The sequence below is a fragment of the Helianthus annuus genome, chromosome 3 (assembly GCF_002127325.2).
Source record: "Helianthus annuus cultivar XRQ/B chromosome 3, HanXRQr2.0-SUNRISE, whole genome shotgun sequence".
NCBI lineage: Eukaryota > Viridiplantae > Streptophyta > Magnoliopsida > Asterales > Asteraceae > Helianthus > Helianthus annuus.
Window position 1 is genome coordinate 165,182,261 of NC_035435.2, and position 17,485 is coordinate 165,199,745.

At 36.8% G+C, this 17,485-nt stretch overlaps 1 protein-coding gene across 2 annotated transcripts; it reads right to left on the bottom strand.

Annotated features, from left to right (window-relative positions):
- Positions 1-6,330: 6,330 nt before the first annotated feature.
- On the bottom strand, positions 6,331-8,047 carry LOC110930515. Of its 2 annotated transcripts, none has more exons than XM_022173831.2 (2): positions 7,665-8,047; positions 6,331-7,180 (listed from the first exon to the last, which is right to left on the bottom strand). In XM_022173831.2, the coding sequence occupies exon 2, from the start codon at positions 7,033-7,035 to the stop codon at positions 6,472-6,474; it is 564 nt and encodes a 187-aa protein (XP_022029523.1). In that variant the 5' UTR covers positions 7,036-7,180; positions 7,665-8,047; the 3' UTR covers positions 6,331-6,471. The 2 variants fall into 2 exon arrangements, with proteins under 2 accessions (XP_022029523.1, XP_022029522.1); XM_022173830.2 differs by having other exon boundaries at positions 7,643-8,047.
- Positions 8,048-17,485: the final 9,438 nt, after the last annotated feature.

The following is a 17,485-nucleotide window of genomic DNA, read 5'->3' on the forward strand; positions in this document are numbered from 1 at the left end:
CGTAGATCCTGCTAAAATAGAAGCAGTCACCAATTGGAAGGTTCCACGAACGGCTATGGAAGTTAGAAGTTTTCTAGGATTAGCTGGATACTATAGACGATTTATTAAGATTTCTCTAAGATAGCTGTACCTTTGACTAAGCTAACTTGTAAGGCAGTTAAATTCGAATGGGGACCTAGACAAGAAGAAGCTTTTAGGATTCTAAAGCACAAATTGATGGACGCTCCAATCTTAGCTTTACCCGAAGGAACCGAAGATTTTGAAGTATACTGTGATGCTTCAAAATTAGGATATGGATGTGTGTTGATACAACGCAAAAAGGTAATTGTGTATGCCTCTAGACAGTTGAAAAAGCACGAGGAAAATTATACAACTCATGACCTAGAGTTAGGAGCCATAATTTTTGCCCTTAAGATTTGGAGACATTATCTGTACGGAAGTAAGTTTACTATCTATACAGATCATAAAAGTTTAAGGTATATATTTGGGCAAAAAGAGTTAAATATGAGGCAAAGAAGGTGGATGGAAATCCTAAGTGATTACGACTGTGATATTCAATATCAGGAAGGGAAAGCAAACGTAGTAGCGGATGCCTTAAGTCGTAAGTATCATGAAAAGCAAAAACGAGTCCGTGCTCTTAGGTTAAATCTACAATTAGATTTGATGGAACAACTAAAGAAAGTTCAAGGAACGGCATCAAGGACGATGCCGAAGGAATGAAAGGTTACCTAAAGGAACTAGAACAAGGGAAGGATGGAATTTGGATATTCCACAAGAAACGAATTTGGGTACCTAAGCAGGGAAAATTAAGAAATAAAATTTTAGAAGAAGCACATAAATCTAGGTATACTGTACATCCAGGAAACAATAAGATGTACCAAGATTTAAGAAATAATTTCTGGTGGATAGGAATGAAAAATGATATAGCTGAATATGTAACCAAGTGTCTTACTTGTTCGCAAGTTAAGGCAGAACACCAGAAACCTTCAGGACTACTACAACAGTTAGAAATGCCTGTATGGAAATGGGAACTCATAACAATGGACTTTGTTACTAAGTTACCCAAAACCAGAAAAGGTAATGATGCTATTTGGGTAATTGTGGATCGATTAACCAAATCAGCTCATTTTCTACCAATGAAGGAAACCTTTAGCATGGAAAGGTTAGCCAAGTTGTATGTAGATGAAGTAGTATCCTTACATGGAGTCCCACTCTCCATTGTATCGGATAGAGATAGTCGTTTCACTTCCCGTTTCTGGACAAGTTTCCAGGAGGCAATGGGAACTCGACTCAATTTAAGTACTGCATATCATCCCCAAACGGACGGACAAAGTGAAAGGACGATACAAACCTAAGAAGACATGCTCCGAGCATGTGTAATTGATTTTGGTGGTAATTGGGATAGCCATTTACCATTAATTGAATTCTCCTATAACAATAGTTATCATTCGAGCATCGAAGCTGCTCCATTTGAAGCACTGTATGGACGCAAGTGCAGAACTCCCGTATGTTGGGCAGAAATAGGAGAAAGTCAATTATCAGGTCCAGAGATTGTGCAAGAAACTACTGACAAGATATCTCAAATCAAGGAAAGACTGAAGACTGCTAGAGATCATCAGAAGAGCTATGCAGACAATCGCCGCAAGCCGTTAGAATTCCAAGTCGGAGACAAAGTACTATTAAAAGTATCTCCTTGGAAAGGAATAGTACGATTTGGTAAGAAAGGAAAACTGAGTCCAAGATATATTGGACCATTCCCAGTGATCCAACGAATAGGACCAGTATCTTATCGTTTACAACTACCAGAAGAATTAGCTGGAGTACATGATGTGTTTCATGTATCCAATCTCAAGAAATGTCTATCAGACGAATCCCTGGTAGTACCTCTTCAAGATATAGAGGTAAATGAAAAGCTGAAATTCGTAGAGAAACCCCTACAAATAGAAGACCGGAAGATTAAGTTTCTCAAACACAAACGACTAGTGCTAGTGAAAGTCAAATGGGAATCCAGGAGAGGACCAGAGTACACTTGGGAACTGGAATCAGAAATGAAGCGAAAGTACCCTCATCTATTTCAATAAATCTCGAGGACGAGATTTTTCTCAAGGTGGGGAGGATGTAACAACTGTCGCTAAAATCAATAATTAGGACGATAATTAGTCAATAAGAAAACCCTAATTGAGACACCCAAGTAATTCTGCATTAGCCCTAAAATTTTCAGAACAATCGGAATCAGGATCAGGGCCCCTAAAACTCAAAGGGTGCAAACCCTAGTTGAATAATTATCTAAATTATACGTTGCTTAAAGCTGATTGGCCAAAATAGTTGATTCATGCAAGCTAGTCCCGAGCCTAGGCAGCCTATAATTAGACTGCTTAGCTTACGGACCGTAAGGGATCAGGCATACGGTCCGTAAGCGAGTCCCAAAAATTTGTATAAATAGACGACCTTGGGATTTGCCTTCTGCCTTTAGAACGACCTTTATACCTTCTGTGTACGTCGAGTTATACTCAAAACAGTCCCCAACACACACACGAATCATGAGGTGCTGCCGCAATCAGGGTAATAACTCGATCGCTATTACGATTCAACGTCCGATCGATTATAACTATCCAACGATTGTCTGAGTGCTGCTCAAATTGAGCTGATACTTTGTTATTCATTGTGATTTCGACTTGAATGTTTGAGTGTTGTTCGAATTCGGACTATGCTCTGTCATTCGTTGTGAATCCATTGAACTATTAAGTATTGCACTTATTAATTGTTGTGAGGGTTTAATCTCGTGAATTGACGTAACTGTTGAATTAGTTACTAACCCGTTTTTGTGTGCATTGTTAATTAAATTAGGTTAATCACAGGCAAATCAGTAAGGCTTAAATTCTGCTCGTAAAATCTGCAGTGTGAGTCATTCTCTTTTTATCAAATATGTTTTACAAAACTCCAAACTATTTTAAGTTATAATTACAGGGATTAAGTCTATGTAATCACCAAGTTACAGCCGGTATATGGGGTTTTGTATACATTACTTATTTCCCGTCACACTTGGATAACGAGTTAGCCAAGGGGTGATCTGACCACAGTCACAGACACCATTTGGACAACGAGATAGCCAATGGGTAGTCGAGTGACAAGTACTGTGGGTAGTTGGTTTGATATCAGAAACATTGTAATTCCTCTTAATACTGTAAATTATAACAAGTGTGTCGTTTTAATAAACTGAATGATTCACTCAGTATTTCCCCGCTGACAAAACCTTTTTCAAACATGTTTCAGGTGATCTGTTGTGAGCAAGGAAAAGTGCCGTGGAGCACTCTCAGCTTAGAAAAGTGGCTCAATGTAAATAAATAAAAGAAACATGTTTTTGAAAAAATAAAGATTTCCCTGAGAAATCACATTATTGTAAATTACGGGAATTTATCCCTAAATTATGAAACGGGCAGTTTAAATTATTGAAAGATCCTGTTTTAAAAGTCTTCCGCTGTCGCCTAAATTAAATACCACGGGATTTCTGTCCCACGGCACCTGAAACGGGTCAAACCGGGTCGGGGGCCGTGACAGTTTCCTCCTGGGTGCTTATATAAGCAGAATTATGTAGAGGTTAAAAGGTTACACACTTAGACAGATAACCTAATTAGCATAACATCAATTCGACCTCCCTCTCCATAGCCGATCTCCCTTATCGGTTTCATAATCAACATCATCAGTCAGCACCCTAAGGAGGAACCAGATTACCTTGACAAAGATGTCGAACTCCATGTCTTCTTCCCTCACTGGATTCTCCACTGCACTGTCTGCGGTGACAGGTATGTTTTCATTTTTCCCTTATGTTTAAACAGAACTGATCCAACATTGTTATATGGCAACAGAAGACGAGTCGGCTATTGATGTGAGTTTGGAAGCAATGACTCGATAGGAACCTTAACCCCATTGTCTTGAATGGGAACCCTATGAACTATCAACATGTTATGACCCGATCTTGATACATTGGCCAAAGATCTGGGTGTCATGTTAAGAACAGACAACAGATCTATCAAAAGGTTGAGGCAAGTAGCAAAAGTGAAAAAGAAAAGAGGATGATTTTGAAATGTAAGAAATGATTTCTATTGGGAAATCGATATACAATTGGAATAACTAAAAGAAAATTTCAGTCACCAGTCACCTCTGATGAATGAAATCGAATGTGCATCTCTGATCTCTGCCCCCCAACCCTATTTATAGATGGATTGCCCAGTATCCCTACACCAACGACCAACCTCACATATTTTCAAATAGATCCCAACTCTTATACGCAAATACACTTTTGGTCAAGGCTAAGAAGTTCGAATATAATTTCATGATTTTTCAATGAGAACATCCAACGTTAATATTTGGGCACTAATGCCACTATCGAACTTTTAGAGCTATATATGATTTTGGGAAATTGGCCTGTAATAATCCCACTTAGACCTTATTGGCGATTAATAATCCCACCTCATAATATTCCCCCCACCAGTCCCACCTTTCACCTATTTTTCCTACAATGGTCCCCCGTTAAAAAAACTTAACGGAGTGCAGCTTTTTTCCAAATTACAAACAGATTTTTTAGGACTTTTGATTAGAACGACGATACGAGTCCATTGATTTAAAACTTGCCTCGAAACGGTGCTCCAAACGATGAAAACGACGCTTCAATTCAGGTGTTTAAATTTCCAATTAACCAAAATCAAGTCACTTAGAGCACTATTTCGAAGTAAGTTTTACATCAATGGACTCGTATCATCGTTCTGATCAAAAGCCCTAAAAAATCTGTTTGTAATTTGGAAAAAAGCTTAACTCCGTTAAGTTTTTTTTAACGGGGGACCATTGTAGGAAAAATAGGTGAAAGGTGGAACTAGTGGGGGGAATATTCCGAGGTGGGATTATTAATAGCCAATAAGGTCTAGGTGGGATTATTATAGGCCAATTCCCCTATGATTTTTAGTTACTATTATATCTGTAAAAGCGACTGATGCTAACGTCGTAAGTATTTTAAAACCAAGTATGTATTTCAAGTAGATGTTTTTTTAGTTAAATTCAATCAAATGAGTTCCATAAAACAGTTATTGTGGTCAAATTATACGAAATTTTGATCGGAGAACTTTACTACTAAGACAATAAGGTGTAGTGTAGCATAAAAGGAGTGGGGTTCGATCCCCGGTAAGCTTAGTCATTCAAAAAAAATTATTATGACAATATGGTACGCAACTTACTAATTATTATGTCTATCACCAATACAATAGTGCTTGCTTATTCGAAAAGCTAACTTGAAATGGACGTAGTTTCCTTTTGGTTGCATATAACACCCTCTTGATCCGTTTATAAGATCTCAAAATTTACACAACTAAATTAAAACTAACTAACTAACTGTGACGGTTTATCTTAACTTCTATATAACTCGTACTTTTTTAGAAACAATTATGACAGAACTCATTGATTTCCGTATTTTAGGTACGAGTTATGATCTTGGCACATGGACTTCACATGAGATCTTTATATTTTAATGAGAATATCTGTGTGAAATCCAAACTCACATTCACCAAAGTAGAATAATATGAGATCTAGTAACGTTCAAAACTTGTGACAGGCATCTCTAATATTCAACGGAACATATGCAATCCACATGTCGCTTTATCCCAAATTTCACATCTCTAGTAACTTTTATGTTGTTTTTTTTAACTCTTTTATGTTGTGTTTTTTTCTACTTTTTATATGTAACTTTTATATGTAATATGATACAATACAATACGATATGATTTGATATAATATGATACATACCATTCAATACAAATGTGATATGATATCATATGGTACCATACAAAATAATAGACTACAATGATATTATTCATTTTTTTGCCAAATTGTAAATAAGACTAGAATTTATAACATCATAAAATTAGAAAAATGTTAATTCCATGGCAACTCAACATAATTTGTTTTTAAAACGGACTTCAAAATGTTAACACACACTATTTGTACTAATTACAGTTAGTATGGAGGGTTTAAATGAATTTCAGAATGATAGAAAATGGCTATTTTAAACAAAAGTTTTAAAAAACTGTAAACTACCATCAAGCTTTAAACAAAAAGATTTTATGTATGGTCAATGGTTTAAATGAATTGTACAATAAATTGTGCAAATCATAAAGGGAATCTGAAATTAATGAACAAAATATGCTGTAAAAATATGATGTGCTCTTGTTTGATTTAATGAAAATTTATTCTTAACTAATTAAGATTTTATGTCTGATGTTCGTTTTAAATGAATAATCCGAGAAAAAAAACTCCACTTAAAAACATGTTTGTATACAATCATAATCAAACAATTAGAGGACAATACCATTCACAATTCACTGTTGTATTTTTCAGCACTGTCACAAACAATTCATTACACAATTAGATGCAAACATCCAACTAATTTTCGAACTCATCGATGTCCTTCTAAGCCTCACTCATTTACGGGGCTATTTCCTCGAGCTTTGATTTTGCTGTAGAATAGGCCTCGTCACAACTAACTTTATCAGCTCGTAAAGCGGCAACTTTGGCCTCGTTTTCTTCCTTGTCCTCCTCTGCCTTCTTTCTTTCATCATATAGATAGTTAAGGCGAGCTGTACTTCCATCAACATCATGTTGGGCTTCTTCAAGCTCCCTGTTGACTCCATTGTATCTTTCTTCGGCCTCGGAAAACTCTGAGGCTGCTTCGTTGTGCGCGGTTATTGTATCAAAAGCAGATTGCGGCTTCTGCTTGACTAAAGCTTCTATGTCACAACGTTGACCGATGACAGAATGAGCGGCTTCGTACACTAGTGTGTAATCAACCGGAACAATATCAAGAAAGTCAAATGCTTTTGAAGCTAAATCTATCATTTCGTTAGCATCCGCAGCCTTGTTGATACCGGCAATCAACTCTTGTGATGCCGTATTTAGAATCTTGAGAGCTTTTCTATCCGTTTTGAACCCGTCTGATCTTGACGGAGGCTTGAGCTTGGATAAGCATGGGGGTTTAATAACGATTTTCATATTGGATGGGTATTTTCTAGCAACGGCAACTCTCTCTGTCCTTGGTTTTTTAACAATTTTCGTCACAAAATCATTGTTTTCGAGATGATGAGTACTTTCAAGAAGTTCTGCTGTAGTTGGTTACTTGGTTGTTCTTCCGGTTCATCTATGGCAAAAAAAAAAAAAAAAAAAAAATTGTTAATCACACAATCCAAAAGTTCACAACAAAAAATCGGACAGAGCAAAACATATAGGCATATAGCACAGCACCGATGTACTTTCTCTAAATCAAGGAGAAAGGTATCTAACTTCCTCACCGGCAATGTTTTCAGGACCGAACCGGACGTCGAACCGGTCTCCTTAGTGGTCCACTGGTCAGGCCAGATGTAAGAACCGGATGATACCGTAAATATTATAAAAATAAATAGGGTAAAATTGAAATTTTTAATAAAAATCCGGTTCAACCTTAAAAAATTCCTGTTCGACCGAACGATTTTTCCAATCTGACTGTCGGTTCTTTTGTCTGGTTAGATGAGTATGTCTTGTTTAGTGAGGGGCATGGTATGTTTGGTTTTTTTGATTAGGTTCCCTCACTGAGTTGTAAATATTTTTTGTTAATAAAATTTACCGGAGGTTATGTCCTCCTTTACCAAAAAAAAAGCAGATTGCGGCTTCTGTTTGACTAGAGCTTCTCTGTCGCAACGATCAACATGCTTCAGAAACTTTTGTCAACGCCCAAATTAATTACCCTATGAACGATCAACATGTTACGAACCCATCCCAATACACCGACCAAAGATCAAGCGTAGATTACATCAAAAACAGAATGAAAAGACAAAATTCAGAAACTTTTGTCAAGTCAGGATTTTTGTTTGCTTCAATAGATTAAAGATCGATCTACCAAGGTTGAGGCAAGTAGCAAAAGGGAAAACAAAAAGACTATGATTTTGAAACGATTTTGATTGAGAAATCGATATACAATTGAAATGAACTAACAGAAAGATTCAGCCATTACAGCCGCCGTTGATGAATGAAATTGAGAGTGCATCTCAGATCCCCACCCTCTAACCCTATTTATAGAAAGTGGGGGTGCCCCATAACCCTAATCTAACCTCACATATTTTCAAATAGACCCCAGTAATTATAAGCAAATACACTTTAACTCTTTAAATACAAAACTACGTCCCCGAGAACATCCAGATGTTAATAATTTGGCACGGCAAATGATCCGCAAACGAATTGACTTGGGGGAGGTGGGAAGGTTTACCCACTTATGTGGAGTTCCTGACCGGGAGGTCTCAGGGTCGAATTTTGCGGAGGGCGAACTGTGGTATCGGTTCAAACAAGCAATAATATGCCTACCACGGGATTCCTACTAGTGACTTGGGTGATCAAAGGCCAAAGGCCTAACCGGGTAATCTAGCAGTCAAAAAAAAAAAAATAATAATTTGGCACTGATATTAATACGTAATGTGTTTACAAGCCAAATACATATTTAGATTTTAGAGCTAATGAATTTTACATTACTATGATAAATGTAAAACGCTACTGATATGAGGTTTGAAAATATTTTTAAAATCAAGCATCCATTTCAAGTTCTTTAGTACACGTTTTTTTGTTGAATTTGATCAAATAAAATTTCATACGAGGGTAATTATGGTCAAATTATATGAGAATTTGATTGGAGACTTTTTTTTTCTTATAGGACATTAATATTGTTTGTTTTCCATTATATACTAGTATTATGACCCTGGGCGATGCGTCACCGGCTCGTTGCAAACGTCGTATGGATTAGCCCAAACATTAGGTGATTCATTAAACATATGAAACTTTGTGTTGCGGCGTTTTCTATTTAACTCAATGTAATACCATATATAAGCACTGCGGTTGGATCAAAGTTGCAGCGGGACCGCAGATAGCGGCGCGTTTGCGAACTTCGTTACACTTGTTGTGACAGTGACATTACCGTGTTTAAGTACATATAAGAAAACATATTAAAACCATATTATGCCTCACACGTTGTGGTTTTATAAAATATAAAAACTATTTTAAACGAAAGACCCTATTTACCTCTCGTGCATTGTCTGATGCCTTACAATGACATAAACGTGTTAAAGGGTACATTTGCAAACTTCAAAACCAAAGTCGAAATGTTGTTGTGTACCCGGTTACGACTGTAAAGTCAATGTGGCTAGGCAATTAAGGAGAAGCGTATGAACTTGAGTAGATTATGTTATGAAAACCGAAACGTACGATAAAAAACTTGGAGGATGTCACGGAAAAATTTGAGTTAGAAGACAATTATTATGAATCCTAAATTCGATATTTATTACACGCGTGTAGCGACGTAACAATTTAATAAAGTAATTTAAAATAAAAAAAATATAATAAGAAACATTAAAGGGAAAGAAGAAGAAAAAATACATGCACGGATCAAACCTTGTCACTATCAAAGTCAAGTAATGCACCTAAGCAATTGCTCTAAGAATAGTTTTGAATTTGTAGCAGAATCTAAGAGTATATAAATTAGTAGTGTTCGGTGGTTTTTGTCACCGACATTTAGGTTTAAGATATTATAGAATAAACGGTGGGGTGTTTAGGTAGCAAGCTCCTTTGGCATGTATTCAGGTGTCCCCTCGTTAGGTTGATCGAGTGACCCTTTTTAACTTTTGTTAAAATTAATAGGTGTTTCATTGGGCGTGGTAGGTCTTTTGGTTTCATAAATTAATAAATTACTGGGTAATAATTTCCGTCAATGGTTGTCTGTTGGCAGTAATTATCGCCTTTTGGGTTGCTTCTTTGTAGTTGTTTATTGAATGAACGTTTTTCTATATAAACTCGTGCTTTACTAGAAACTATCATGATGCAACATTGCGCGTTAATTACCATACCAGCAACGATGATATTACGTTTAGGGACATAGACCTTCATTTGAGATCTCCATCCACTAAACTAGAATTATATGAGGGTTTGTTACACCGTCACATGAATCTCTAGTATTAAATATGAAAACTTTATGTAGCTCACGTACATTCAACCTAATGTGGTGAAGCGATAAGAGGTAAGCCAACAAAGCTAATAAACCAACTTACCATCTGTGTTTTCCTATCTACTTGTAACCCAAACAAAAGAAACAAGCTTGTCATTCTATGTAACAACCCAAGTAAATTGTGTCAGGATATTATATGCTTTCCCCCCATGGGTTACCCATCCAAGAACTAGCGATTTTGTTTTCACTCAATGAACGGCACTCCTTAGCAAAAAATTGTGTCCTGGTATAGAAGGTTTCCACTCCATTATAAGGAAAGATTTATTCCCCCTAAACTGATGTGAGACTTGTATCTCCACCCCCTTAGGATTCCAACGAAGAGGAACACGAACCTGACCCTTGGCTCTGGTACCATTTGTAACATCCCAAGTAAACCATATTAGGATATTGTCTGTTTGCCCCGGCTGGGTGGCCAAACCAGGAACTCACGTTTTGTTTTACACGTGGAATGCTGTCTACCTGCCTTAACGACGTAGTACTATAGTTTGGACTCAGCACCCGTTCACACGGGGGTTGTTAAGGACAAATACTTGCATGGATTACAAGGGTAATCATGTATTGCGAACCGTCTCGGACGGTCAACCCGCAGTCATAGGTATCGATAGGTCCACGTCGATAATTAACATGCTTCGTTTTCCTCTGTGTACGTGCTGGTTATGCGTAAACTATTCAAACTCTATATGCTATTATCAAACTTGTATGCTCACCATTACATTATATGTATTGACTTTATTTTAACGTATGTGATAGGTATTTAGGATGCCTATGTGCTAGGAAAGCGAGGCTAGAATAAGTTTCTAGAAGCCCCAACAAATAGTTGTCTGCCGAGAACAAGCGTCTGGGGCATAGTTGTCTGTAGATCTTGTCCTCTGGCATTACATCTAGAAAGTCAACAGAATAGGGGTCTAGAAGCAGATAAACAATTGCTGTAATAATATTCGAATATGAGTTGTCGGAACAGAACTACTTGTTTGGTTGTTATCTGTAATAATATATTTGTTTATTCGGGATACGGTATGGGACGTATCTTTAATTGGAGTATATAAATAGTTGTTATGGAAACTTCTGAACAATCTGTTTCGCTCAGTGCCGCGCCCTGATGATTCCGCCATCGGTTGGGGTGTGACATATAGGATCAACCCTAGAAAATGAAACTAACCGAGTTTATTTTAGTAACAAATATACACATTTTCATAGTTTCTTCTTTTACATCTAGTTTATGTTTGTGTTATTTTTAAAGAAAGGAAAAAGTACACGTTTTGTCCTTTATCTTTATACCCTTTTCAGGCGGTGTCCTTTTCAACGAATTTTGACCGGTTTTTCCCTTTATAGGGAATTTTGTTACGTGTTTTGTCCTTTAACCCTAACCCAGTTAGATTTTTTCTTAAATCTGATCATGTGACTTGCATGTGAGGGTATTTTTGTCATTTCACCTTAAAGGACTAAGTATGTAAATAACTTCTCTCCACCACCACCAAACACCCTCCTACCACCGTGACTGCCGACACCCGCCACCACAAAATTAATCAATCAAATTAAATTGCAGATCAATTGTAATCAAATTACAAGGAATTGATTGAAGTTTAAGCAACACAAACAAATCTAATCAATATACATCATATATCACAGATCAATTTGTAAATATGTACAGAACATAACCTAACTTAAACTTTTGTAATCAATAATTAACATACTGAATCTCGTCGCAAGATGTCCAACAGGTGTTGACTTCTCTTTGTCTTGTCTTCATCATCTAAAAGAAACCGTGTTGTTTAAACTGAAGGCAAGAAAATCAAGGAAGGTTTTGGATTGAATTGAAGACGATTTAACAAGAACATTCCCCACCAGCAACCACCTCACCCACTTAAGACCCTACTCCTCTTCCTTATTTTAACTCATGATCAACACAATAATTTCTCATTTGTCACAAATCACTTGGTGAATCAACAGATCCGGAAAGAAAAGGCGTTTGGGTGTGGCGACGGGGGTTCTAGGTTTCCAGTGGAATCAACAGATTTGGAAAGATAGGGCGTTTGGGGGAGTCGACGAGGGTTCCAGGGTTCCGACGGTGGTGGTTTTTGATGGGTGGTTGTAGTGGTTGTGACGGCGATGGATGTTAGGCGACGCCGGGGTTGAATGGTGGTGGAAGATTCTGAGCGGGTAGTGGTGGGTTGTTGGCAGGTGGGCGGCGGCTGGTTGTGGGTTGATGGTGGTGGCGATGGCAAGTAGGTTAATGGTGGTGGTTGTTGGTTGATAGTGGATGGTGGTGAGAGGTGGGAGGTGGTGCGTTGAATGTGTGAGAGAGTATGTGGCAGGGAGAGAGAGATCTGGAAAGAGAGAGTGAGTGATATAGAGAGATAAAAGAGAGTTATTCTAATAATAATTTAAAAATGTTTTGTTTTGTTTTTTAAATAATATTAAATAATGGGATAAAAAGACTAAAATACCCTTGGGTAACCAGATTTAAAAAAAAAATCTAACAGTGTAGGGTTAAAGGACAAAACGTATAACAAAATTCCCTATAAAGGGCAAAACCTGTCAAAATTCATTGAAAAGGACACCGCCTCAAAAAAGGTATAAAGATAAAGGACAAAACGTGTAATTTTTCCTTAAAGAAATGTATTCATGTAATTTCTCCAAATACAACCTTATCTACATACATAGCTTACCATTTGGGCTGCAAATGAACCGAACGAACACGAACAAGACCTTGTTCATGTTCGTTTGTTAAGAAATATATGTGTTCACGAACTGTTCCTGAACACTTACCGAACCAGATTTTGTGTTGGTGTACGAACACGAACAAGACCTTGTTCATGTTCGTTTGTTAAGAAATATATGTGTTCACGAACTGTTCATGAACACTTACCGAATGAGATTTTGTGTTGGTGTTCATTTGTTAAGGATAAGAACTTGTTTGTGTTCGTTTGTATTTGTTAATTTTAGGAAACGAACAAAAGCGAGAATGTTGATGAACACAAATGGAAACAAACAAGCGCCCGTTAACAAAATATATAATACACTGACAATTATCAAATATTTAATTTCGGAATTTTGAAGTATTTAAATAAAATATAAAAACTAAAAACACTAATGAACCATCGAAAACAAACAAACACGTTATCAAACGTTAACGAACATAAATGAACGAACGCGACCTATGTTCGTGTTTGTTCATTTAACTACACAAACGAAATTTTTTTGTTCGTGTGTTCGTTTATTTATAATAAACGAATGTACACAAACGAACTTCCGACCGAACGGTTCACGAACTGTTCACTGAACGTTTGGTCCGTTTGCAGCCCAAGCTACCATTCTGGTTGGCACCATGTTACAGGAGCTAAGGTTGTATATTATGCTCATGCAACATAGATGAACGTTGCCGCTTTATTCATGAACCATTATATAAGATCAACCCTAGAAAATCCAACTAACGAAGTTTATTTTAGTAACAAATTTACACATTTTCATAGTTTCTTCTTTTACATCTAGTTTACGTTTGTGTTATTTTTAGAGAAATATATTCATGCAATTTCTCCAAATACAACCTTAACTACATACATGGCCTACCATTCTTCAACACTACTTCCAATTGGCTATCTGCCTCATGATATATTCCGGCTGTTATGAGCAAATATAAGTTTATATATTTAGTAACCCACACACGTATATCATATCCACTAGAATGATGTTTATTATATCTTTTGATAAATAATAAATTTCATTTAGTATTTACTAATGAAGAATTTAGGGTTGATATCAAACCTCGGGTTTTAAAGTTTGCTTTAAGCCTTCAAAAATGTTGAGCCGCCTCTGCTTAAAGAACAAACCAATATAAATTTTTCATCAAAATGCATATTTGGCCGACTAGAAGATTATAGATCTTTGGATGCATAGTATTTCGGGTTAGCTTGATTTTCAATTTAGTTATTCGGTTGTTGATGACTTTAGTTTCTCGGTAGGTCTTTGCATCTTCCATGATGATTGAATCACTATGAGGTGGATGTTGGTTTAGATTTTTAGTATTTATAACTTACACTTATTGAACAAGTGATAATTTATGGAATGAAGCAAAACTTCTATCGGTAATCTTATAGCAATATAAACATTGTAACATACGACCTCTCGTACTAACAATATTGTTTGGTATGTTCTTTAGGAGCTCACAGATTTGTTTTTGATTGCCCATGGAGAATTCAGATGAGGTCAAGCATGCTAGTACTACTCATACATGCGGACACTTAACTGTCAAGTTCAACTCTCATACACATCCGTTGCGCCTAAGACGTGCTAGTGTTATTTGAGATAGAGAATTTCGTATGGGACAGTATCTTTACAGTAAACAAAAATGATGTGGATTCGCCTAAGGTTGGAGGGGGTGCTACGTGTTGAGACTATGCGATCACCGTGAAACACCGTGCTACGTGATGGTCACGTCTGTAATGGATGATGCAATTATTTAAATTTTATTATTTTTGTATTTCCTTCTTTGCCTTTCTATTATTTTTGTTTTGACAACTGATACATTAGTTTGGAGTAAAGGTTTTGTTTTATCATGAAATAATTTTGTTATTTAAACAAATGTTTATGCCACAGTAACATGTAAGGTTAAAAGTGTTTTGTTTTATCATGAAATAATTTTGTTATTTAAACAAATGTTTATGCCACAGTAACATGTAAGGTTAAAAGTGTTGATTCTTGTTGATAGATTTATAAATGTCAAAACGATTAAATAAACTGAACCTTTATTCTAAAATGGCAATAAAAACATAAAAATTAGTTAATTAATGTGCACTATATATATTTTTCAATATAAATTGTAATTTAGAGTTTCCTAATACACCTTAACATATACCTTTGGGTATATATTATACACGCAGTTTAAAATAAAGACATGTTATCAAAATATGTGTTAGTCACTTGCAGGAAAGATAGAAAAAATCGTGACTTAAAGCTTGTAATGGAGTCTCATGAAAATCTTGAAAACCGTGTTTGTAGATTCTACTAGAACGCAAACAGAAATGTTGTTGGAAGTGGAATTGGCACGTTAACTTTTATGTTGTTTTTTTTAATCTTTTATTTATGTTGTTTTTTTCTACTTTTTATTTTTAACTTTTATATGTAATATGATACATGCAATACAATATGATATGATTTCATATAATATGATACACAATGTGAAATGATATGATATGATACGATACGATACGATACGATACGATACGATACGATACGATACGATACGATACGATACGATACGATACGATAGGATACGATAGGATACGATACGATACGTTGTTGGTGCACTTGTGTCTGTACTTTGTCTGTATTCGGTCTGTATGTAAACGATGTCTGTATTCGGTCTGTATGTAAACGATGTTTCCAAATCAGTCTGTAAGTTGACCAAGTTAACTATCCTCCTAGTTTGACTTGGACAACATGATGTTTGTCTGGATCGAAGGATAGCCTCGAAGGATACAACTGATCCTTCGAGGTGCTCGAAAGATATGGTTCGACCATGGTTCGACCATTAGGCATCGAAGGATGATCCTTCGATGTCCATGCTGATCTTTCGGACACATTGTCATCGACAGATGATCCTTCGGACCATCTATCGATCCTTCGACCAAGACCTGTTATGTATGGGTATAAATACCCATGCAGTGTGTTAGTGTTAGTGAGGGATGCACATTTGGAGAGTTAGAGAAACTCTGCTGGAAAACACACACACACACACTTTAGAGAGTTTGCAAACAGATTGTAAACCTTGTGCTTGTAACCGTAAACCTTCATACGTATTAATACAGTGGTGTTAATCGGTGAACTTTGTGTGTTCTTGTGTTTGTTCTTGCTTCATCCCGGTTTGGCTATTAGCTTGGATTCCGCACTCGCTAGTGGGTTAGTATAACAAGGTTTAGGTTTGTTCTCGATCCTCCGAGAAAAGGGACCTACAAGTGGTATCAGAGCCTCGCTCTTTACCTTGTTTAAAACCGGGTTGTTCGAGTTCTTGGTGTGTTTGAACACTTGGTTTAGCACCCGTTTTTGGAGATTTCCTTGCGTTTTGAAACTGAAAAACGTGTTCTAAACCTATCGGGAGTGTTCGGGGTCGGTTTGGGTAACATAAAAATCGTGTTTGTAAAACTTTGATTTTTCCGGCCATATTCCGATTTGTTTCCGGTGACCAGATCTTGAAGATAAGGTTGCTTATTTTGGCAAAAATTTTTGAAAGTCAAAAGTTGGTGAAAAAGTTGTTGACAGAACCATCCTTTCTGCCGAAAGTTGGCTCACCAACCACATCAACTTTTCACCAACCTGTCGTACTTTGTGTCAGTGTGTCAGAGCTGTCGAAAGATATCCTTCGACATCGAAAGATATCCTTCGACATCTTTCGATCAAAGGCAGCTCGAAAGATAAGCATCCTTCGAGTAGTCTTTCGAAGTCTAAGGGTTATCCTTCGTAGTTGGAATCTTTTCGAAAGTTGGTTGTCCGAAAGATAAGGATTCATCTCGAAAGATAAGGATCTTTCATTGTGAATCTTTCGAGATCAGTATTCGAAAGATATAGATCTTTCGAACTGTGAATCTTTCGTGATAATCAGTCGAAAGATAAGGATCTTTCATTGAGAATCTTTCGAAGGCTTTGCTCGAAACTCAACAGTAATCTTTCGATCACTGTTGATCCTTCGAACAAGTCTTGATCTTTCGATCAGATTGTATCCTTCAATTGTTGTCTGTTTGCTGTTAACAGTTTGTGGTGTGTAGGTTATTTATTAATTTTCGATCACAATGAGTTGCACAAGTCCTTGGGATTGGAGTACGGATCCACAACCAGATCTGAAACAGATGTCGATGGCTGAATATATGACGAGTGCCATTCCAAAACAACAACAATCAATAAGTTCATGTCAATGGGCTTTGGTTTCCAATCAAAGTCAAAGTCTTCAGAATCTTCTGATTAGTGAAAGTGAAACGGGCAGTAACAATCGTCCACCAAAGCTGAACCACATGAACGATTTTCCGTCATGGAAAGGCCGCTTTCACACATATGTTCAAGGACAAAGCACCGATCTTTGGATGTGTTTTGTCAATGCATTCAACGAAAGTCTTGAAAGTAGAGCATCCACTTCAGAAGGTTACGCCAACATGCTTGAAAATGACAAGAAGGCTTATGAATTGGAGAAAAAGGCCTATGCCATACTTACTCAAGCACTCAACAAAGACATCTACCATCAGTTTTCATATTGCAAGACCACGAAAGCATTGTGGGATGCCTTAGTTGCTAGAGGAGAAGGCAATGCAGCTGCTCGAAAATCTAGGCATGATTTGTTGAAGAAAGAATTTGAATCCTTTCAGTTCTTGGAAAACGAGACTCTGAATGATATGACCACACGTTTCTATCATTTGATCAGTGAAATGTGTGCTT